Source organism: Trachurus japonicus, chromosome 18 (genome assembly GCF_045865225.1).
Source record: "Trachurus japonicus isolate A0001 chromosome 18, Traja_1.0".
Classification (NCBI taxonomy): Eukaryota; Metazoa; Chordata; class Actinopteri; order Carangiformes; family Carangidae; genus Trachurus; species Trachurus japonicus.
In genome coordinates, this window is record NC_140924.1 from 17,503,133 (window position 1) to 17,527,433 (window position 24,301).

At 40.5% G+C, this 24,301-nt stretch overlaps 3 protein-coding genes across 3 annotated transcripts in view; all 3 read right to left on the bottom strand.

Annotated features, from left to right (window-relative positions):
- LOC146969043 (uncharacterized) overlaps positions 1 to 24,301 on the bottom strand; it is a 56,784-nt gene that overhangs the window by 10,309 nt on the left and 22,174 nt on the right. The window contains exons 12-22 of the mRNA XM_085759353.1: positions 8,444 to 8,707; positions 7,926 to 8,177; positions 7,288 to 7,401; positions 7,125 to 7,140; positions 6,970 to 7,028; positions 6,607 to 6,657; positions 6,443 to 6,499; positions 6,260 to 6,334; positions 6,109 to 6,177; positions 5,966 to 6,028; positions 5,520 to 5,588 (exon numbers count right to left, since the gene is read on the bottom strand). Of these exons, the coding sequence (XP_085615479.1) occupies positions 5,520 to 5,588; positions 5,966 to 6,028; positions 6,109 to 6,177; positions 6,260 to 6,334; positions 6,443 to 6,499; positions 6,607 to 6,657; positions 6,970 to 7,028; positions 7,125 to 7,140; positions 7,288 to 7,401; positions 7,926 to 8,177; positions 8,444 to 8,707 (1,089 nt within the window). The remainder of the gene's footprint in view (positions 1 to 5,519; positions 5,589 to 5,965; positions 6,029 to 6,108; positions 6,178 to 6,259; positions 6,335 to 6,442; positions 6,500 to 6,606; positions 6,658 to 6,969; positions 7,029 to 7,124; positions 7,141 to 7,287; positions 7,402 to 7,925; positions 8,178 to 8,443; positions 8,708 to 24,301) is intronic.
- LOC146969046 (Fc receptor-like protein 5) lies at positions 8,825 to 13,043 on the bottom strand. The gene is made up of 9 exons (XM_085760441.1): positions 12,773 to 13,043; positions 12,009 to 12,284; positions 11,622 to 11,897; positions 10,651 to 10,911; positions 10,294 to 10,566; positions 9,604 to 9,876; positions 9,243 to 9,518; positions 8,934 to 9,140; positions 8,825 to 8,832 (listed from the first exon to the last, which is right to left on the bottom strand). The coding sequence occupies exons 1-9, from the start codon at positions 13,041 to 13,043 to the stop codon at positions 8,825 to 8,827; spliced, it is 2,121 nt and encodes a 706-aa protein (XP_085616567.1).
- LOC146969047 (Fc receptor-like protein 5) lies at positions 17,331 to 22,444 on the bottom strand. Its single transcript, XM_085760442.1, has 7 exons — positions 22,438 to 22,444; positions 22,136 to 22,306; positions 20,383 to 20,652; positions 20,028 to 20,297; positions 19,324 to 19,596; positions 18,787 to 18,996; positions 17,331 to 17,626 (listed from the first exon to the last, which is right to left on the bottom strand). The coding sequence occupies exons 1-7, from the start codon at positions 22,442 to 22,444 to the stop codon at positions 17,331 to 17,333; spliced, it is 1,497 nt and encodes a 498-aa protein (XP_085616568.1).

Sequence of the window (24,301 nt, forward strand, 5' to 3'; positions counted from 1 at the left end):
ATGTTCAGTTTGAATGAAACATGATGTGATTTACCATCATACACTGTCAGTCTGACTGAATCACTCCACTCTGTTGTAGTAAATCGATCACTTTTCACTCTGCCCCTACAGCTGTAGTCTCCACTGTGGGATGATGAAGCAGGACTGATCCTGTATTCATGTTGATCTGGAGGTTTGAGTGAGGTTGGTGTTTTCCACTCATACGTCCACTCAGTGTCTCCTCCCTGGATCTCACAGCTGACAGTTCTGATAGATCTGATAGGCAGACAGCTGAACAACCACCAGCGATGCCGGTAACGCGTTACTCTAATATGACCACTGTTTTTCCAGTAACGAGTAATCTAATGCGTTACTATCTCCAAACCAGTAATCAGATTAAAGCAGAAGTAAGCGATCCGGTCGTTTTGGCTAATGCTGCGTTCCAGGCAGGCTTTTGAAACCGTAAATTACAGCTTCAAGTCACAACTTACGACTTTGTAGCGTTCCAGGCAACCCGCAACTTGCGTTTCTCCGACCTGTTTTACCTGTGAAAGTCACTATAACGGCCACTCGTAACTTCCGACCCGTGAACTTGTACCAGATCGAACTGGTACGACTTCACAGGTCGGAAAAACACGAATTACGGGCTGCCCTGAACGCACCATGACGTCTTGTCAGCCGACGGAGTTAGCAGCCCCCGCCCTCGTCATGGATCTATTGGTCCTCGTCCCTACGTCACCACATTCACGCGCATCCCTTGGCTGCACACACAGAGAGGACCGCCCCTTCATGCCGTTCTCTCTCCTCATTGGATAAAAATTGTAGGATACACGAAACGTTTTCTCCTCGGCTTACAGCAGAGCAGAGGGACTGACAGACCTAGCCTCGTAAACCCGCCTCTCCCGGAACTGCATTTCATTTCATTCCGAGGGAGAGTCTGGCCTCATCCCCATTCTAAGCGTTTGGACTGAAACCCTCAGAAGGCCGAGCCAATCAGCGTCGCCGCTGTGATTGACACAGCACGTTGGCCAATCAGGGACCGACTGGTGCAAAGCCCCGTCACTACACCAACTTTCTGATTGGCTGAATGGGGTTGTCTGTCAACGCTACTACTCCCGCCCAGCTCCCGCCCACCCCAGACGCTTAGAGCGGGGATGAGGCCAGACTCTCCCTCAGAATGAAATGAAATGCAGTTCCGTGAGAGGCGGGTTTACGAGGCTATGACAGACCCGTGTTTCGGTCCAAACACTCTATGTAAGTGATTGCTGTCGGAAGATATAACTATTTAAGACTTATATTAACACAAAAATATCGCTTACTTCTGCTTTAAAGTTATGTATCCAAGTCACAGTGCGTTACTATTTTTTATCATTTTCCTTTGTAAAAAAATATATAGGTTACTTCTGCTTTCTTGCATCTCGGGGAGTGACGCCCGTCCGGGACAAGTCACGTTTTCAGCAACAACAACTCCAACACTCACGTGTCAAGCAGCCAGCGACACAAACGTAACGTGTAAACAGCAATGAAAGGAGGAGAGAGATGCGCGTTTCTAGCTGAAAATACAGTCACTATTTTGAGTTTGTGTCAGCTAAAGATGACAATATTAAGGTTCACACTCTGTGATGGCGACAAAGTGTTACTGGGGATTTCCACCGGGTTCAGCGCCGGGAGAGACGCTGCTGGCACGCTGCGCGGCGTACAATCTTGAAATGCTCGAGTGGCAGCGATCAGCACGGCGCTGATGGACCCGGTGGAAATTGAATTGGGGTTAGTAGTCACCACCAAACCAAAAAGCTGGACTTTGGTGCAAAACCAGTAAGTGAGGGAGAGAAGTTGGTCTGGCAGTGGCCTATGTTGTAGAGCAGGGGTGTCAAAGATGCGGTCCATGGGCCAAAACTGGCCCGGCAGAGGGTCCAATCAGGCCTTCAGAATGAATTTGCCATGTGTGAAAATTTGAAATTGCACATATTTTTTTATCAATAGCCTACATGTCAGGTTGTTCATAACATGTTTTGTGAAAGGATAGTTCATTAACTGTAATATCTTTAAAATGTACTTAAACAAAGGGACAAATGAATGGTTCTTTGTATTTATAGGTTATCATGCTATTATTTTACTGGTCCGGCCCACTTGAGATCAAATTCTGCTGTTTGTAGCCCCTGAACTAAAATTAGTTTGACACCCCTGTTGTAGAGGAAATGCCGCCCTTAAACACGGTTGTCATTTTTATGTTTTATGTTGGGGGTTGGGTTGTAAGAAGCTGCTGAATGTAACCAATTAAGTAATTTTCAATATAATTTAGTTACTTTTAAAATCAAGTAATCAGTAAAGTAACTAAATTACTTTTTAAAGGACTAACAACCACAGACACATTCATCACTCAGTCTCTCTCTGCCCTTCATTCTGCCAGGAGCCTGTGTGTGTGTGTGTGTGTCTGTGTGTGTGTGTGTGTGTGTGTGTGTGTGTGTGCCATTTTGAGTGTCTTGATAAAATGTGTGATTCAGTCTCTCTCTGTCAGCTCTGATGATTTTGCGGCCTTGCCACACAGCAGGACACACCCAGCCAGAGACCCCCCTAGTCCTGTTTGATTAATTGCCCCCAGCTTAACTTAACATTTTTAACCATTTTTAAGCAACAAATAAATATCTTTTGTCAATCTTTAACTGAACCTTAACAAACACAACATGGCTCTGAAAACATAAATACTGACATGAAATGTTTGAAAAAAAAAATGCAGTTCTTACACCATTGAATACTTCTCTAGTCATTTAAATCATTTGTAAAAAAACAAATTACAGGATCACACACAAGCACAAAGAGGATAGGAAGTATGGTTACCTTCAGCCTCTCCGTAGAAGAGTGTATTCAGCACTAAAATAAAGATTGAATCAGAAATGTTCAACAGAATTCTGTAAATTTCTGAAGAGGCAGGAAACATACATATTACAAACTCTATAATGAACGATATAATGTACATGCATTGTCCAAATTAGTAGTGTTAACCTGTGCAGTTTTACATGTCGCTCTGGTCACATCAACAAAACTACTATGGTGCTAAAATCATGAATCTGCCTCCGAAAGACACAGAATTGTAAAATGACTGATGTACTCACAGAGTAATGACAGCACACGGAGCAAAGTGTGGCCCATCTTCACATCCAGCACCGACACATCACTCTGCTTCTGGAAAAAGTTTCTACTATACATTAATAATAATGAGAGAGAGAGAGAGGGAGAAAGAGAAAAGAGGAAGTTGTGTGTGAAAGTAGAAAAGAAGAAGCATCGTGTACTATACAGTGTGCAAAGTGGTAGAAACAAAACAGAGATAACAGCAGTTGTTGTTAAAGCAGAAAGCGGAATGTTTGTGTTAATGTACTGTAAGTCTTAAATAGTTATATCTTCCGACAGCAATCACCTATATAGAGTGTTTGGTCCGAAACACGGGTCTGTCAGTCACTCTGCTCTGCTGTAAGCCGAGGAGAAAACTTTCCTTGTATCCTACAACCTTTATCCAATGTGGAGAGAGAACGGCATAAAGGGGCGGTCCTCTCTGTGTGTGCAGCCAAGGGATGCGTGTGAATGTGGTGACGTAGGGACGAGGGCGGGGACTGCTAACTCCATCGGCTGACAAGAAGTTAGCTAAAACGACCGGATCACATACTTCTGCTTAATACAATTCAACTGGTGGTGACAACGTGCATGGTCAATATTTGCTTCTTAGTCTGAAAAATCATGAGGAAACAAGAATCAAAGTCTGAAGACTGAGTTTGAATACGTTCGTTATAAAAGTCTCCTCTGTTCTATCACCACTGTCTGCTTCATGTTGTCAGCTATTAGCTGTGAAATACATTCAAACACAGATCAGCCCTTCATTTTCAGAACAGCTGCATAAAGTGAAGACAATAAAGAGTACAGTTAGTTTGAGGTTTCTATTTAAAAACACTGATACTGGAGGGTGAACCGAGAACCGATTAAAGGGATAGTTCACCCAAAATTCAAATTTCGGATGGAGCAGGACCGCCAGGTGGAGCAGGACCGATGGTGAAGTGGATGATCCAAGCTGTCCAGTATGGCCTCCTCCATCCTCAGTGCTCATCTCTCCACCACACCCCCGGTGTGACCGTGTGTGGTTTCTCTTGATCACTGAGTTTTGCCTGCTGGTTAATTGTTCTGTTGCCTGACTGTTTTGACTTCCTGGTTTTGACCCTGCCATCAATAAACCTCTCTGAGTAAGCCTGAGCCCTCCAGTTCAATTATTGTGTCCACGTGGTCCATATGATGATAGTACAATCTGGCCAAAGACACCAGTAAAAAAAAGACTGTTGCTGAACTGTGTGCCTGTAACATAAAACGTAATGGTACTTCACTTTAAAGCAACATTGCGGAGTTTCAGCTCAGTGCTTCCACCAAAACGAAACTTATCAGCCAGCGCATCCAGCGTTTATTCCCATTAATAAACTACGACGACCGGAGGGGAACCGTAAGTTTCGCTTTTACCCACCACGTCTCTCCCTCGACGCAGAGGGGAGGGGGGGAGGAGGGGGGGCGGTGTTTCGTACCCGTGCAGGGAAGTTACATAGTGCAGTTTCAGCCGACGCGACCCCGCTCAGGCTGCAGCGGCAGTACCATTCATCCTATTAACCATTTTTCTACCATTGCAATGAGTCTGGAAACATTATTTTAAGGCCGAAAAACTCTGCAATGTTACTTTAAGACTATCTTTATTAAGAATTTGTAAATGTCTCTAAATTGGTCATTAATACTGTTGAAAATACGCTATTTAGTAACACATAAATGAACACATGACTTACACAAATTATAACACTGTTTTCTTACGTTCACGCACGTTTTACTTGACAAGATCACTACTCTTACAAGATACTGTCAATTTATATGATTCTATGAGACCTCAGGTTAATTGTTAATAACTTTATAAACATCTGATGAATGCAGGCAAAATGCTGATGATAGAGAAAACAAAAAATCTCAGAAACCACTGAGACATGAGGCTCAACAGTACAGATGCATGTGAGATCATTATTTGGCAAGGAACATCATTGTTGTCCTTTTTATCTAACATGTTATAACATCTTCACAAAGTGTTAAACTAATTAATAAAGTAGATAAATCATTTATAAATCCTTCATAAGGAGAGTCTTATTATAAAGTGGCACCAACTTAACAAACAAATGATAAAATAACTATACAAAGCACAACAAATAATGAACAATAATGAAGACACTCAAAATATTAAATGTAAATCTCAGAAGTCTTGTGTTTTATGCTAAAACAATAAATCCATGTGTTTGCATAAGCTATGAACAATAAAAGGTGAGTATGTGTGATGTAAAGCAGAGATAGCTACACTAGTGGTTCCAGAAAGTTTTGTCAACTAGTTCTTTGGTTTTGTTGATGCAGCTCTTCACAGGCCTGGGAGAAGAGGAAAACAAAGACACAGGTTTATCCAAGATACGCTGAGTAATACTATACTATAACGCATAAATCAGCACAATATTCAAATAATAACACATGATTATTACCAAAAGATGTTCCTGGTTTATTGACTTGAGCATAAAGATTTTCATCAGTTGCTGCAGGAGATGGTTTTCCTATAAATGGAGAGGTGATCAGGTCAAGGCAAAGTTTAGAAGTGACACTGTGAGTTCAGGAAAGGCAAAAGGTTAATCAAGATGTAATGTACAAGTTATAACTCATAAATCAGCACAATATTCAAATAATAGCACAATTATTACCAAAAGATGTTCCTGGTTTATTGACTTGAGCATAAAGATTTTCATCAGTTGCTGCAGGAGTCGATTTTCCTATAAATGGAGAGGTGATTAGATCAAGGCAAAGTTTAGGTACAGAAGTGACACTGAGTTCAGGGAAGACAAATGTTTAATCAAGATGTAGAGCTGCTTTAAGCTATTACAAGTTATAACTCATACTGTAAATCAGTACAATTAACAAATAATTATTATTATACCAGCAGATTTTCCTGGTTTATTGACTTGAGCATAAAGTTTTTCATCAGCAGGAGTTGATTTTCCTATAAAAAGGAAAGATGATCAGGTTGAGGCAAAGTTCAGGTAAAGAACTGAGATTCAAATAAGATGGTGTCATTTTTACCAGTAGCTGTTTCTGGGTTTTTCACTTCAGAATAAAGAGTTTCGTCAGTCGCAGAACAAGATGATTTTCCTGTGAGATAGATGAGTATCAGGCCATTTCAGCATACAAAACAGAAAATAAACATGCATTACAAAAAAGACATTTTACCAACCTTTCTTTTTCTTGCCTTTTCCTTTGCTCGGGATGTTGACATATGTGGGACTGTATTCTGAAACAGAAGTCTGATCTGAGGAATTAATGAAATAAAGAAAACGTGTTATTGTATAAGGCACTGCATGTCAAACAACCTTTTTTTTTTTTACTCTTTTACATCATGTATATTTGGAGCACTCACGTTCCTTTCTGAAATTTGTGAGTTCAATTGAAGAGTATGTTACATCCTGGACTTCACCTGCATGTGTAATAAAGACATAATTCAATGACAGAGTTTCATATCAAATGTTAAAGTTGCATGATTTCAGGAGACTGGTTAAACTACTCCAAAAGTAGAAACTGTACCATTTGCAGCATCTTCACAGTCTCTGATTGTATCATAGAGATGAGAATCATCTGTGGCAACAAAGAAAACCAAGCTCAGGTTAAGGTTTTACCTCCATATAGAATAAAGATCATATTATTGACAAAAATCCTAATTTTGTCCTATTAGACCTGTAATTGTGCCAACAAGTGTAATATTATCATAAGAGACCAGTGTAATTGTATATTTCAAGGATTATTTTAGTTTTCTGCCTCATCGTAGTTCAAGTTCAGTTCAAGTAGAATCAGTCTAAAACACTGTACATATTCATCATGTGGTCAGTGGATTATCTGACAGGTTATTTAACTGCTCTGGTTAATAACAATAATAGTTTAGAAACAAACCATTTAGAGGAGAGGAATTTTCATGGTGATTTGTGGTGTTGCTCTCTGACTGGATCGATCTGTAACATCATAAATACAGTAGATTTAGGTATAGTAGTAGACACAGAAACAGCTGCTGTTATATTTAAGACCAGAGAGGAGAGTGATGAACTGACCTGATGAAGCATACATCTGTGAAAAAGACATTTGATTAATTAAATGAGTTTTCGAATGTAAACAAATTGTTCTGCTGCTTTACGTCACAATGATATGAGTTTATATCACATTAATATTTAAAGCAGAAATAAACAGTTAAATATCAGAAGATAGATGTCTCACCCTTGGACCGTCTGATACGACACAAGAGGAGCAGGACGACAATCAGTAGGACTCCACAAAGCAGCAAAACCATCAGCAGCACAGGAAATGAAGAGCTTTCAGGTTTGGGCCCAGCTATAAAGGTAAATATTGTAAATTAAATGTTAAAGCAGAAGTAAGCGATCCGGTCGTTTTGGCTAACTTCGTTAGTTAGCAGCCCCCGCCCTCGTCATGGATCTATTGGTCCTCATCCCTACGTCACCACATTCACGGTGTCCCTTGGCTGCACACACAGCCCTTCATGCCGTTCTCTCTCCTCATTGGATAAAGCATGTAGGATACAAGGAAGTATACAAGACGTTTTCTCTTCGGCTTACAGCAGAGCAGAGTGACTGACAGACCCGTGTTTCGGTCCAAACACTCTATGTAAGTGATTGCTGTCAGAAGATATAACTATTTAAGACTTATATTAACACAAATATTCCGCTTACTTCTGCTTTAATGAAACTTTTCAACCAAATTGATAAAAGTGTTCCTAAAAATTGGAGGCAGATGGCAGAAAAGCAAAACTTTATGAGATGCAAAAACATTAATCAATGTATAACACAGTCACATAGCGGTACTGTATGTTGACAATCAAACATTTTAACACTACTCACCTCTGACTGACACCCAGCTCTGTGCAGACTTCTTTCCTGAGGACTCACACCTGTAGAAACCTTCATCAGACTTTGACACTGCAGAGATATTCAGCTCCGTCCTGGTGTCGTTTTGGATCAGTTTGTTATTCTGATAGAAAAACACACTGGAAGGATTTTTGTTTGTCCAGAATTTACAGCTCAGAATAACAGACTCTCCCTCAGTCACAGGATGGACGGGGCTCAACAGGATCATATCATCATATTCACGACCTATAAAACAGTCAGAACATGAAGCTTCAGTCAGAGATCAGCTGGTGCAGACATTTAAAATCCAGCTTAAAGAAACATGAGAAACAACATGAATGTGTGTAATTGATGTAAAATCTTAATTATTTTGTTTGTGTTGTGAAGCTACAATATCTGAACAAACTATGAAGCAGAGTCACAGACCAAACTCTCAGAAAGTCACTGTTGATGTAACTAAAAAAATAATGTAAACAAAAACGTAAAATGTAAATAAATGTAATAAAATGTACCGTGTGCAGTGATGTTGACTGTGTTGCTGAACTCTCCTGATCCAGACTCACACCAGTAAACTGCATCACTGGGCTGGTATGTGTAAATTATACATGAGGATCCGTTCTTTACTGTCTGGTCAGAACAGGTCCAAGAGTCACTCTTAGGAAACCTCCTCAGTCTCCACTCAGTAGAGTTTCCCTCACATCTCAGTGAGATCCACTGAGAGGTGAAGTGCTGCACTCTGTCAGGACTCACTGTGAGAGACGCTGATGGATCAACATCTGAACAACAACACACATATAAAGATATATTAACATTTATAACAACAGCAATGTTTTTTTGTCAAGTATCAGAAACATCAGCAGCAACAAAGGTCTTTGGAACAAACACGTATCATCTCAACCAACTGACCTCCAGACCAGACAAACGTTGGTTCACTAGCCTCAGTGTAAACCACTGGGTCTCCTCTTCCAGCCCGACACACATATCCTGCTGTGTGTGTCTGACCATGGACCGTGTAGGAATCCTGTTCAGTCCCACTGCTGCTACCAGGGAGCAGCTCAGAGCGGTAGGAGAGCTGTGATGGATCAGGAACAGCCTTAGACCAGAAGAACCTCCATCCTGCAGATTTAAGTCCAACCTCACACTTGAGAGTTACTGAGGCTCCAGGACTCAGCCATGATGGAGACACAGTGAGGACAGGCCTGGGTTTGACTGTTGGGAAGTTGGACACAATATGGACAAACTATATGATACAGTTTCAGTAGAAAAGAACAAAAACACTTTTCAGTTCAAATGAAACATGATGTGATTTACCATCATACACTGTCAGTCTGACTGAATCACTCCACTCTGTTCTAGTAAGTCGATCACTTTTCACTCTGCCCCTACAGCTGTAGTCTCCACTGTGGGATGATGAAGCAGGACTGATCCTGTATTCACGTTGACGTGGAGGTTTGAGTGAGGTTGGTGTTTTCCACTCATACGTCCACTCAGTGTCTCCTCCCTGGATCTCACAGCTGACAGTGATCGTCTCTCCTCTGTAGATCTCAGGCCAGTTGGGTTGAAGAGTCACAACAGCTCTGTTTAGGACTGATCATGTTGAGAATTTAGCGGAAGGTTCACTGAACATCAGATTTGTGTTAATCTTCACCTTAATAATTTAATTTAAACTCACCAATCCTGACAACCCTGACTTCCTGACTGTCCTCTGTGTAGTAGACTGGGTCTCCTCTTCCTCCTCTGCACCTGTAGACTCCTTCCTGTGAGACTCTGATCTCTCCACTTGTCTTGAAAGCAGCATCGTGTGGGTTCAGAGGTTCAGAGAGTTTATTGTCTCTGTACAAGTTGTATTTCCAACCAGATGATGGGTTCACAGAGCAGGTCAGTGTCACACTGCCCCCTGCTGGAATCTGTTGTAAATCAGCTCTCAACTGAGCCTTTGGTTTACCTGTTGTTGAGTTCAGAGCAAAATCTAAGTGCATATAACTTTCATGTTCGCTCTAAGTTACTTTCCCAGAAGCAAATATGTCTCCCTTGATTTTAAAAATCTAAACATCAACTGAAGCTTAAACAACAAAAGCCTGGAAGCCCCTTCAAATTAATAAATCCCAAGATCAAAACCAAGTTTGTTCCTTTACCTTAATCCATTTGGGGTCATTGTTTTAGCTCTGACCAAAATAGAGCACTATAGTTTAAGATAAGTAGGATAAAACTTCACTGATGATGGTATTATACATATTATTAAACTTTCCTTTGGTTACAATTTTATTTATTAAAAAAATATAATCTCTGGATAGAAACTATAATGTTTCTATTCTTCCCTGCAGACATCAGTAGATAAAAGCAGAACAAATAAATGACTTACGTGACACTGTCTTTCTGATGCCTTCACTCCACTGTGTTGAAGAGTACAAGTCTCTTCTGTTTCTACCTCTACACTTGTACTCCCCACTGTAGAGATCACTGGTTCTCCAGTAATTAACATATGTCTGATGTGTGGTGGTTGACCTGGGTGTTGTCCATTCATACGTCCACTCAGTGTCTCCACCTCCCTGGATATCACATGTGAGTGTCATCGTCTCTCCACTGAACATCTGACTCCAGCTCGGTTGTGAAGTCAATGTGACTCTGTTGGAAACTGTTCACACCAGAAATAGAAAAACATTAAACCTATAATTAAGAACACATTTCATTTTAGTCCAAACACAATCATCAAACTCACATGTTATATTAATGGTGACTTCATTTCCATCAGTGTAGAGATTTCCTCGACCTCCTCTGCACCAGTAGATTCCTCCTTGTGAGACTCTGATCTCTCTGCTCTGATCACCATCTCTCCTGCTCAGATCTTCATCAGAGCCTGAGGTTCTTCTGTACCAGTAATATCTCCATTCAGCAGGTTTGTCCACAGAGCAGGTCAGAGTAACGCTGCCACCTACTGGTATGGTTGTTTCACCTGGTAGCAGTGTGGCTGTGGGTTTATCTACCATATAAGGAACAAAATTACGTTAATCGTCAATCAAATACAATATCACATGACATCATCTGTTAGTGAACCACTTCCACATCAGCCCTGTCATCATGTTTCCATTTTTTTGTGTTTCCTTCCCCCTTTTTTATATTTTATTTCTGATTATTTCACCCACAACAGCTGATATTTGATAATACATACTTCCAAGAAACAAATTAATGTTCCCTAATCAATTGATTTGTCAGAATCGTTTTTATATTTGTTATTAGTCAAGGCTCCTGTACGTCTGACAATGTAGAGTGATTTTTTTGTTTTTTGTTCAAATAAATAACAACAAAAGGCTGGAAGCCCTGTTACAGAAAATGATCCCAACTCTCAATCCAAAACAAGTTTGTTGCTTTAACTCTCCTTAATTAACTGGATCATTGTTTTACCTCTGACCTACACAGAGCACTACAGATTATCATGGTATGGTGGTGCAGTTGCGTGGTAAATGTTTTGCACTGGGGGGATGCTGTATGTGTGCAGCTCTTTGTGGCAATGACATTGAATTTTGACACAGACTCATTCAGTCTCATTCTCTGTGGTTTACTTTGATCTATTGCATTAAATGTGTTTCTCACACTGAGCACATTGACTCTACAATAGAAACTATAATGTTTCTGTTCCCCACTGTTGCCTCCCTTGTTTAGATTCATTTAAATGAAACATGATGTATTTACCATCATACACTGTCAGTCTGACTGAATCACTCCACTCTGTTGTAGTAAGTCGATCACTTTTCACTCTGCCCCTACAGCTGTAGTCTCCACTGTGGGATGATGAAGCAGGACTGATCCTGTATTCATGTTGATCTGGAGGTTTGAGTGAGGTTGGTGTTTCCCACTCATACGTCCACTCAGTGTCTCCTCCCTGGATCTCACAGCTGACAGTGATCGTCTCTCCTCTGTAGATCACAGGCCAGTTGGGTTGAAGAGTCACAACAGCTCTGTTTGGGACTGATCATGGTCAAGAATTTAACAGAAAAAATAAAATAAACATGAGATTGCTAGTCTCCACCTTAATGATTTTTTATGAATATAAAATTTGTTTATTATTTCCATACTCACCAATCCTAACAATCCTGACTTCCTGACTGTCCTCTGTGTAGTAGACTGGGTCTCCTCTTCCTCCTCTGCACCTGTAGACTCCTTCCTGTGAGACTCTGATCTCTCCACTTGTCTTGAAAGCAGCATCATGTGGGTTCAGAGGTTCAGAGAGTTTATTGTTCTTGTACAAGTTGTATTTCCAACCAGATGATGGGTTCACAGAGCAGGTCAGTGTCACACTGCCCCCTGCTGGTAGGACTCTGTCACTGGCTGTCAGTGAGGCCTGGGGTTTGTTTGCTGTTCAGTTCACAGAGAAAAACAAAACAAGTCAAAGGTGAGACAGGATTTTCCTCTGAAGAAATGAACTCTATTAGTCAAAAAAAGAAACAAGAAATCAACGACTGAGCAGCTGTGATTAAAAAGCTGAGATTCAGTAGCTTTATTACCGTAAAAGAACTGAACTAAAACCATTTGACTGAGCGTGGAGAGTGACAGTAATGTATAAAGAGTTGTATGGGATGGTTATTCTCCACTCATACAGCAAGGTCACAATTATACACTACAAATTATTCATAAACACTCTTTGCATTCATTAATATTAATATTTCTGAAGTGAAATTTGCAAATTGTCTTTTTTAAGTTGATTCACCATTCACCAAGACTAAAACTTTACTGATCTTCTTAAATCATTGATGGAAAAATTATTATTCACAGTTCCTATTTACTGCAAATCAATGAAAACAGAAACAACATTTTCAGACTGAATGACAAACAGTTTAACTCACTTGATACTGTCAGTTTCTTGACTTCACTCCACTGTGTTAACAAATAGTCTCCTCTAACTGTACAGCTGTAGTCTCCACTGTGAGACTCAGTAACACTGTTGATAGTGAATTCTCTGAGTGATGGAGGTTTGTATGAGCTGGTTGTTCTCCACTCATACGTCCACTCAGAGTCTCCACCTCCCTGGATCTCACATCTGACAGTGATCTTCTCTCCTCTGTAGATCACAGACCAGTTGGGAGTCACAGTGACTCTGCTGGAAACTGTTGACATCAAGAATACACAATACAAAATAAATGAACAAAGTTAATGTCAAAAACAGAGGTTTTCACTGCAACACTGTTTCTAATGTTCATCACTTAGGTTGTCCTCTAGTGACAGTTTGAAATTTGAAGTTAAGTAGCTTTTTTGTGTAGGCTACTTGTACTTTTTTGAGTAATTTTTAAAATCAGTACTTTTACTTTTACTTGAGTACATATTGTTGGAAGAAATTTACTTAGTTACATTTTAAATAGCTTCCGTTACAAAGTAAAAAATATATGAACTTGCACTGCGTCTGTGTGGGTTGTCATGTAGCTACGCCGCTGCTGCCTCTCTCTCTCTCTCTCTCTCTCTCTCCCTTCACAGACGCACACAGCAGCAGCAGGTACACCCCTCTCTCCCCCTCACCGCTACGTGAGTTAGTGCATAACAGGGCTCGTCGCTATGTTGTCGTCTTAATATTAGCCATTAGCCGCAGCTAGCGGTTAAAAGCTGACGTTACTGTAATGATTAAAGACAACGTTATCAGGCATGTCCATCTATTCGGCTACGTTTACAGTGACCAAACGTCCTCTTTTGCCCGGACATGTCCACTTCTCACGTCCTGTCCCGGGCGTCCGGGCTTTTTTTTTTTAATGAACTCATGAACATGTCCGGCTGTGTTCGGTAACAGGACCGCTGACCCTGCCAGATTAAATGACTAGACACACCGGGGCTGAAGGCCGGACCGGCGGTCCGTTGAGTTTAATGTAGGAGCCCAGTCAGATCCATGGCCATGCTCAGAGGAACAGACAAGCAGCCCACTGCTTCAGAGCAGTTACAGCAAAGTCCTTCTAGGACACCTATGGTCAAAGGTGAGTGACTGTGATTGACAACTTATTTCATCCTATTTGACTACCACAGTCTCTCAGATTTGACCATCTGTCATTGGTCAGACCAGAAGCTGCTCACTTGCCATTGGTTGCCTGTTAAGAAGGTAGAAAGTCCCACCTCACAGCGAGGACGGAGCTTGTTGACACAGCCTGGGACTACAGGAGGAGACGAAGTGGAGAAATGAGGGAAATTATGCAATGTCTACGATGTGATATGTTGATATAAACACAGAGCAAACACCCCGGGAGACGAGAGGGATGAACCCAGGACCTGTGCGACGGCAGTTTGACCGCGTTATCAACCTCTTGGTGAGTTAAGTAGCTATGCTAACGCAGCTAGCAATGTTAGCTTGTGCTAAAGATAATAGTGTGTGTTTTCCCCTGAACCACGCTAACCGGGAACTGTATTTGTGTTAGTACTGTCCACATTAGCTCCATTAGCTAACGTTACTGTTGGTCATGAATGGTATGATGAATACAGTCAAGAGTAACAATAATGTACTGGTGCAGCCTACAGTTGTGAAACAGTATGGTCATAGCATTGATTTTGTAAAATTGAAGATTTTTAAATGGTTAAAATATTTACTCAATAGTTAAAGAAAAAAATATGTATAATTTGTAATTGATTAATATGCTTAAAAATCACAAGTTATGGTTTAAAAGGCTAATGATTTATGATGTGAAAGGTAAAACCGGGATTAAGTATTCCATGATGAGAAAAACTGTACCGTTCAAAGTTATTAATTTTCTCACTTTGTTTTACAGTGATGCATTTATGTGATGAAGTTGATGATACAATATATAATTATGTTTCTACACAGGTGAGGTTTTTGAGATGCCATGAAAATGGTACCTGACGAGGGAGATGGCACGCCACCCATGACCCTGATCTCTGCCTTGACCCAAGGAGCTGGATCAAGATCAAGATCACCTTTTATGGAGGAGCCCATCCATTCTCCATTACTGAGTGTCACACTCTGGTGTGATAGTAGTATCACAACGATCTTTTCAACTTGACTCTTCTAACTTAGAAAGTACATTTTGTCAAATGAAACTGACTTGACTGACTATTTTAGACCTAGAAGGACCAGACAGATGGATCAAAACTAAATGAAACAGTTTATAACAGAAGGAACAAAACTGAACTTTAATGTAAATAACAAAAGCCAGTAGAAATCTGTTATTTTATGATGTCAGGGACACTTCAGTTAGTTTTGTCTTTGTATTACTGTACTTTCAGATGATGTTATCTCGTGAAACAAACTGTGTTCTAACTTACTGGTTCTACTTAGACAGTAGTTACAGCTGTAGTAGAAGGTACTGGGTAACTCCAGGACAACTACAGTGTAGTTGCAGGACAATTACAGTGTATTTGCACACTAAGGAGGGAATAACAAAGAATACTTTATAATACAGCCCGTTACCCTCTAGTTACTGGGTAACTCTAAGACAAGTAGTGTGTAGGTGCATGACAGCTACTGTATAGGTGCAGACTAAGGAGGGAGTAACAGCCATTACTTTATAATACAGCCCGTTACCCTCTACTTACTGGGTAACTCTAAGACAAGTAGTGTGTAGGTGCATGACAGCTACTGTATAGGTGCAGCGTAAGGGGGAGTAACAGCCCTTACTTTATAATACAGCCCGTTACCCTCTACTTACTGGGTAACTCTAAGACAAGTAGTGTGTAGGTGCATGACAGCTACTGTATAGGTGCAGCGTAAGGAGGGAGTAACAGCCATTACTTTATAATACAGCCTGTTACCCTCTACTTACTGGGTAACTCTAAGACAAGTAGTGTGTAGGTGCATGACAGCTACTGTGTAGGTGCAGCGTAAGGAGGGAGTAACAGCCATTACTTTATAATACAGCCCGTTACCCTCTACTTACTGGGTAACTCTAAGACAAGTAGTGTGTAGGTGCATGACAGCTACTGTATAGGTGCAGACTAAGGAGGGAGTAACAGCCATTACTTTATAATACAGCCCGTTACCCTCTACTTACTGGGTAACTCTAAGACAAGTAGTGTGTAGGTGCATGACAGCTACTGTGTAGGTGCAGACTAAGGAGGGAGTAACAGCCATTACTTTATAATACAGCCCGTTACCCTCTACTTACTGGGTAACTCTAAGACAAGTAGTGTGTAGGTGCATGACAGCTACTGTATAGGTGCAGACTAAGGAGGGAGTAACAGCCATTACTTTATAATACAGCCCGTTACCCTCTACTTACTGGGTAACTCTAAGACAAGTAGTGTGTAGGTGCATGACAGCTACTGTATAGGTGCAGACTAAGGAGGGAGTAACAGCCATTACTTTATAATACAGCCCGTTACCCTCTACTTACTGGGTAACTCTAAGACAAGTAGTGTGTAGGTGCATGACAGCTACTGTGTAGGTGCAGCGTAAGGAAGGAGTAACAGCCATTACTTTATAATACAGCCCGTTACCCTCTACTTACTGGGTAACTCTAAGACAAGTAGTGTGTAGGTGCATGACAGCTACTGTATAGGTGCAGCGTAAGGAGGGAGTAACAGCCATTACTTTATAATACAGCCCGTTACCCTCTACTTACTGGGTAACTCTAAGACAAGTAGTGTGTAGGTGCATGACAGCTACTGTATAGGTGCAGACTAAGGAGGGGTAACAGTGCTCACTTACAGTAGGGTACTTACTGTACTTAAAGTTTATGAATGATCATGGATGTGGATGTGTCATGTGTTTTCTGGTTAATAAATAATAAAAACATTTTCTAACTCTCCGAATGACTCATTATTGTGGATGTATTACTGTATAGTTTGTGTTTTGCCATTTTAGAGAGGTAAGTTTACTACCAGCCAGCCTGTTACTGTATTGGAAAATGTCCACACTCTATACCCATTTCTCACCTATTCCAAACCATACAATTAAATAATGAATAATAAATCTCTGAAATAGAGGTGAAATGTCGCTGCTGACACTTTTGGAAAACATGGATTGCAACTGTGCTCATATTGTACAGTAGACTATTTAATTTCTAATGTACCTGGCAGGAGTTACACTGTAAGTCCGGGGAAAGTAGGACGTAATTGTACGGGAGTTACGCTCTAAGACACAGCCTAGTTATACTGTAAAATGCGGGGTAATTAGTGGCGGAGTGAGCGAGAGTTACTGTGTAATTTGGTGTAAAGTAGGACAGGAGTTACGTGCCAAGACGCAGCCTAGTTAAACTGTAAAACAGCGAGAGTTACCCTGTACTTCTGTGGAAGTTGGTGTGAAGCAGGATGTAAGTTACGCGCTAAGACGCAGCCTAGTTACACTGTAAATGCACGGGGGAAACAGGGGGGAAAGTGAGCTGCAGTTACTCAGTACTTGTGTGAAATAAGCGGCAACCTACGCGGCAAGAGAGCGGTAGGTACGCTGTAAGTCGCGGGCCGTATTATGTAGTGCTACCCAATTAGGTAATTATGAAACTCACCAGTTTTCTGAATGAGGACCTCCTGACTGTTCTCTGTGTGAAACTCTGGCTCTCCTCTCCCTCCTCTGCAGTAGTACAGACCTCCCTCTGATACAACAGCTCTGTCTGATCTAACGTATTTAACTTGATCAGCTCTAGAAGAGTGTGAGACTCGTCTGAACCAGTCGTATTTCCAGTCAGGGCCGTCCACAGAGCAGGTCAGTGTCACACTGTCTCCTGCTGGTATCATTGTTGTGTCTGCTCCCAGTCTGGCCTTGGGTCTATCAGCTGTTAGATTGAACCAAAAACAAAAACAAATTATGGCTGCTGCGCAGCAATGGTCGGGGCCGGGCAATTTGTTTTTATAGACAAAATTAGGCAATTTGAAAGTGAAAGTTGCAAAGCCATAGCACATAGGTTGATCTGTTATGAATTTACTTTACCATCAAGACTATTGCCTTGTGTTACTAGTTAACAAAATCGGGCATTTGAATATGTCATCATCATTACACTTGCTAAGGCTTGAACCCACAACCTCTGGCACCAACAACCAGCTCCTAACTCACTGAGCTAATTGTCTGGAAGAGAGTTCTCATGTGTGACTTCCCAAATAGACTCAGGGAGTCATCACCCAGGCAACAGTTGTCAAAATGACAGAAATACAATTATCTAAACAGAGAGAAAGACAAAGAGGTAAAGAGACAGATCAGGTGGAAAATGCACCAACAAGGTTATTGAAGCGAGATACGAATCCACAACCTTGGTGTTGCCAAGCTGACACCATACGCACTGAGCTACAGTGAAACTCGTTTCACAGGGATTTTGCACTGTGATCAATTTGATGTTATTCAATGATAGCTGAAAGCCAAGAAAAATGCTAGAAAATGAGACTGACCAAGTGGTAGTAGTTTAAGTTCAAAGAGGCTGGTACACTAACAAAGTTGGCAAGCTGGGCTTTGAACTAGTGACCTTGCAGTTGGGAAGCAGCCACCTTACCGCTGGACTACAGCAATAGCTCAGAAAATTAGAGGTTGAGACTTTGATGGATATGAGATTATTCACTGATATTCACACTAATAATAATAAAGAAAATGCCGGACACGAATAACATTCAGCATTCACACTAATAATATGGTCAATGGTTGGTGCTCGAACATTTCTGTGAAGTTTTTTTCACTGATTATGCATGGGAAGTAGGACTTCCTAGGAAGAAGAAAGAAGAACACTGAGAAAAACAATATAATGTAATCCAATAATCTAATAGTCTAATAAATGAGTTTATTAAAACATCTACTACCATCACACGAGAGTTACAAACAGCACATGAATCATTGGTTGATCAGTGATTTTGGAAAGAAAGGAGTCACCACATAACGAGAGACAGTTTAACTCACCTGATACTGTCAGTGTCCTGCTCCACTGTGTTAACAAATAGTCTCCTCCTTTACCTCTACACCTGTAGTCTCCTCTGTGAGACTCAGTAACACTGTTGATAGTGAATTCTCTGACTGATGGAGGTTTGTATGAGCTGGTTGTTCTCCACTCATACGTCCACTCAGTGTCTCCACCTCCCTGGATCTCACATCTGACAGTGATCTTCTCTCCTCTGTAGATCACAGACCAGCTGGGTTGAAGAGTCACAGTGACTCTACTGGAGACTGTTGATGTCAAAAACAGAGAAACAGAAAGTCATCATATAATGTCATAGCTGTTGAATCTAATAAGAATCATTTGTAGTTAGATGAACAAAAAGTCACATGAAGTTAAGAACGAAAACAAGAAATTATTGAATCAACTTGGAGCAACAAAATGACGAGAAAGAAAAGTAAAATTTGTGCATCACGAGCAAAACTTTCTTAAAGGGACTTTGTGATCGAGTTACTGTTTGGGACTGTTGGAGATTCACCAACATGAGTTTAACTAATATAAATGCTTATTTGGGTTTTTCTGCATTTTGTATTCCAAGAAACATTTGTTAAACTTACCAATGTTTTTGATACTGATTGAATCACTGTACTCTGAGTAGTACAGTTGGTTTCCTCTTCCTCCTCTGCACCTGTACAGTCCTCCCTGTGACACACTGATTCCTCCAGATGAGTGGAAAACAGCATCTTGTCTCGTCAGAGTTGTATAAGACTGATCACCTCTGTACCAGCTGTATGTCCAACCAGATGATGGGTTCACAGAGCAGGTCAGTGTTACACTGCCTCCTGCTGGAATCTCTTGGCCACTGGCTGTCAGCTCAGCCTTTGGTTTGGCTGTTTGGAGTAAAGATGTTAAGTCGAAAAAATCAGTGCAAACTTACTATGTTATAGCTGTAAGTTAATTCAGACTTTTTCAGAAGCAAAGTAGTGTCTCCCTTAAAAAATAAAATGATTTGTGAGAATCTTCTTTGTATTTGCTGTTCAAGGCCATCTGAAAATGTAACTAATTGACTGATTTTAAAAATCTAAACATCAACAGAAACTTAAACAACAAAAGCCTAGAAGCCCCTTAGAATGAATAAATCCCAACTCTAAATCAAAACTAAGTTTTGTTCCTTTAACTTAATTCATTTGGGTCATTTTTCTTTTAGCTCTGACCAACACAGAGCACTTATGGTATTATCATTTAAATGAAATATTAATATATTAATAAACTTTCCTCAAAATAAAATTTGATTTGGTATAAATATAAATAAATGACTTACGTGACACTGTCTTTGTGATGCCTTCACTCCACTGTGTTGAAGAGTACGAGTCTGTTCTGTTTCTACCTCTACACTTGTACTCCCCACTGCGAACAGCACTGATACTCCAGTAATTAACATCTGTCTCATGTGTGGTTGACCTGGGTGTTGTCCATTCATGCCGCCACTCAGTGTTTCCACCTCCCTCGATATCACATGTGAGTGTGATCGTCTCTCCACTGAACATCTGACTCCAGCTCGGTTGTGAAGTCAATGTGACTTTGTTGGAAACTGTTCACACCAGAAATAGAAAAAACATTAAAACTATAATCAAGAACACATTTCATTTTAGTCCAAACACAATCATCAAACTCACATGTTATATTAATGGTGACTTCACTTCCATGAGTGTAGACGACTGGATCTCCTCGACCTCCTCTGCACCAGTAGGTTCCTCCTTGTGAGACTCTGATCTCTCTGCTCTGATCACCATCTCTCCTGCTCAGATCTTCATCAGAGCCTGAGGTTCTTCTGTACCAGTAATATCTCCATTCAGCAGGTTTGTCCACAGAGCAGGTCAGAGTAACGCTGCCACCTACTGGTATGGTTGTTTCACCTGCTAGCAGTGTGACTGTGGGTTTATCTCCTGTATAAGAAACAAAATCATGACAGCATACAACATTATCTGTATTCCACATCAGTAATCATCACGTGTAATCACGTCTCCATGTTTTCTGTATTTCTCCCCTTTTATATTTTATTTCTGATTATTTCACCCACAGCAGCTGACATTTGATAACAAATAATGCAGTAATTTTCTGGATGACACTAACAGCTGATCTTTAGAGGCATTCTCTGTCATGACAGCAGCAGGGGGAAAAAGAGCCCTGGTTAAACAGAGCTCAAACAGACTCTCCAGTAAAGAAGGTGGACCAGTTGGGCTCAAGTGTCAAGACATGGCGCGCATGGCACGTCTGAGTGTGTTTGTATGTACTGCTGCTGTAACTCGTGAATTTCCCCGTCGTGGGATGAATAAAGGCATACTTTACTTTACTTTGACAACACCTAGAAAACAACACAAACATTCATACAACAACACACTAGATATACAACATATCACAAAGTTCTAGTCACAATCCATTTGTCCAGTCTACATAGACTGAAACAATGGAGTCATGAAAAGGGCCATAGAAAGTGTATACATGATGCAGTAAGTGAAAACAGTATTTATCTTCAGCGTGTCCAGAGTGGGGGGAGGTCATCAGAATAAAAATAGTGGACATTTTTCAGAAAAGCAGAAATAACCATTGAACAATAATCAAAGCAAATTGTAAGAGCCAATATGAGTTTTTGTTGATTAACTTGTGTTTTGTCATTATGTGAGTGAGTGTGTGTGTGACTGAGTGTGTGACTGGGTGTGTCTAGCCCCATGCAGCCAGAGGAGCAGAGAGGCCTTAAAACCAAGCAGCACTGCATCCAGGAGTGGTTGGGAAAGGCAACAAGTTTTCGACCGTGCTGAGGCCTGCAATCCTGCCCTAATCCCAGTTCTTATGTTACGTTATGTTTTGTTGATCAATCTAAAGCACTGTATTTACAATAAATGGTCAAAAGGGACCAACTGGAACATTTTCTCATCTTTCAACCAACTGCATGTGTCAAGCTTAAGTCCGGACCAGCCACCAAAAGGAGTGATTAAAATCGCTTCTACACAAATAATTCATATTTCATACAGTTAGATAATATTCAGTTTGAAATCTAGCAACTTGTGATGATGATGATTTTGAAACATAAAACTCAAATCATGTAAAATAGAATAACTTCAACATTACATCAGACTATAGGCTATACTGTAATGAGCATACATTGTAGCTCTCCCTGTAGCTCTGGCCGTGGCAGCAAAACTTAAATTACACGACAAGAAAACAACTAGAAAAAAAAGAGGAACTGAGCCTAGATCATTTATTAGACTCTAATTGACTTCCTCCATGTATTGATTTATGATTTAAATAATCCATGTTGTTTTACTCAGAGAAAATCAGTTTACTCACCAGTTTCATGAATGGTGACTGAGTCACTGAGAGCTGTGACATACGTTGTCTCTGGTCTCCATGCTCTGCAGCTGTAATTACCTCCCTGGGAAACACTGAACACTGGGTTTGATTCATTTCTATAGGACTGAGTGTATCTGAACAACTCGTAGTTCAAACCATCAGGATCGTCCACAGAACAGGTCAGTGTCACGCTGCCCCCTGCTGGTATCTCTGTCCTGTCTGCTGTCAGAGTGGCCTTCAGTTCACGCTCTGGAAACAAACATATGTCTCAGCCAGTCATAATATTCTGCTGAAATGAATCTGAATCTGATTCCAATTTAGTCTCTTTGTATCCACAGGTTTCTCAAGAAAGCATAAAGCACAACACACTGACTCCAAACCTGACATCTTAGTGGGCTGAAATATTAAGTTAACAAACACACATTACAGGATGTTGAATATATCCACCACATCAATGTGTATGTGAAGCATTTCTATTCTATTCTATTGATTTTGACAACTCCGACCAAACAGACACTGTGTCAGTCAGCCACCAAGCCACACCTCAAAGTGAGAGAATTACTACATGTGTAAAATCTGAACATATGATTCATATAGTTTTACTCGCTGCAGAAGCCCCAGGTTCAATTCCACCAGGCAGACCTTTGCTGTGTGTCACTTCTTCGCTCGTTTTCTGTTCCGATTCCCCGTTGCTCTCCGGCTGTCCTGTCAATTATAAAGGCATAAAACCCTGAAAAAATACTTGAGTGAATGCACTTTTTCAGCAGCATTTTATCTCTTCAGTAATATGTATCATGTACAACACTGCTCAGACTGTAAATGAGTTCATGTTGCAACATATCATCCATCTATATGTGGAACATTTGACAGTTTCTCACATTGGTAAAGTGATGACACTGCAGTGCTGCATGCAGGACTGCAGCTAATAACTATCTGTTGTTAACTCTCTCTCATCAGTGTCTCTGATGGGTCACTACCCGACCCTGTTAAGATGAGCAGACCAACACATGTAAAGAAAACTCATCTGTATGAAGGTAACAGACTCTGATCTGAGGCTCAGTTCAACATTCGGTTCACATACATGAACACAGCTCTGAAAACATAAATACGTGAAATGAAGCTATGAAATGTTTGGAAAAAAAAGTTTTACACCATTTGATACTTCTCTTGTCATCTATTTCATTTGTATAATTTATAAAACAAATTACAGGATTACATACAAACACAAAGAGGATAGGAGGTGTGGTTACCTTCAGTCTCTCCATGTACGAGTGTATTCAGCACTAAAATAAAGATTGAATCAGAAATGTTCAACAATATTCTGTAAATTTCTTAAGAGGCAGCAAACATACAAACTCAAATGAAACAGTTACATCAGACTATAATGAGCATGCATTGTCCAAATAAGTAGTAACCTGTGCAGTTCTCTGGTCACATCAACACAACTACTAAAATCATGAATCTGCCTCTGAAAGACACATAAATGTAAAATGACTGATGTACTCACAGAGTAATGACATCACACAGAGCAAAGTGTGGCCCATCTTCACATCCAGCACCGACACATCGCTCTGCTTCTAGAAATGTTTCTACTTTACATTAATAACAATGAGAGAGAGAGAGAGAGAGAGAGAGAGAGAGATGGTGCAGAAGAAGAGGAAGTTACATTTCACACATATATGAGATCTGAGTTTTGCTCGATTCCCTCTAAGTACAGCCTCTCTGTTCTTCCTTATGTTCCACGTAAGGTTCACACCACTACTTGACCACAGCACGTTGACACATTTACACTTCCTGCTCTCTGCTAAAATAAAATGGTCTGTTGCTCTGAATCTGCTTCGTCCTCTCCACAGAGTGTCTAACGCCAAATGTGATCAAAACAATCTGAATTACAACCGTTTCCTTGTCGTCACTCAGAGACATTCACCTCATGTGGGTGAAAGTAGAAAAGAAGAAGCGTCACATAGTGTGTGCAAAGTGGTAGAAACAAAACAGAGATAACAGCAGTTTTTGTTAATACAACAATAACTTGTGATGTTACAATCTTAATATTAATAAGTCAATATTTATTTCTCGGTCTGAAAAATCATGAGGAAACAAGAATCAAAGACTGAGCTTGAACAAGTTCATGATAAAAGTCTCCTCTGTTCTATCACGACTGTCTGCTTCATGTTGTCAGCTATTAGCTGTGAAATATCACACATTCAAACACAGACCAGTTCTTCATTTTCAGAACAGCTGCAT

What these genes read in the sequence shown, in the direction of transcription:
- LOC146969046 (XM_085760441.1), bottom strand. Translation starts at nt 13,043, where the DNA reads ATGTCAACAGTTTCCAGCAGAGTCACTGTGACTCCCAACTGGTCTGTG. An exon ending in CAGACTGACAGTGTATGATG is followed by an intron (nt 10,912 to 11,621) that starts GTAAATACATCA and finishes CTTATATGGTAG; the next exon opens with ATAAACCCACAGCCACACTG. An exon ending in AGTCAGGGTTGTCAGGATTG is followed by an intron (nt 9,519 to 9,603) that starts GTGAGTTTAAAT and finishes CAACATGATCAG; the next exon opens with TCCTAAACAGAGCTGTTGTG.
- LOC146969047 (XM_085760442.1), bottom strand. An exon ending in AGTCACCATTAATATAACAT is followed by an intron (nt 20,298 to 20,382) that starts GTGAGTTTGATG and finishes TGGTGTGAACAG; the next exon opens with TTTCCAACAAAGTCACATTG. An exon ending in AATCAGTATCAAAAACATTG is followed by an intron (nt 18,997 to 19,323) that starts GTAAGTTTAACA and finishes TGACATCAACAG; the next exon opens with TCTCCAGTAGAGTCACTGTG.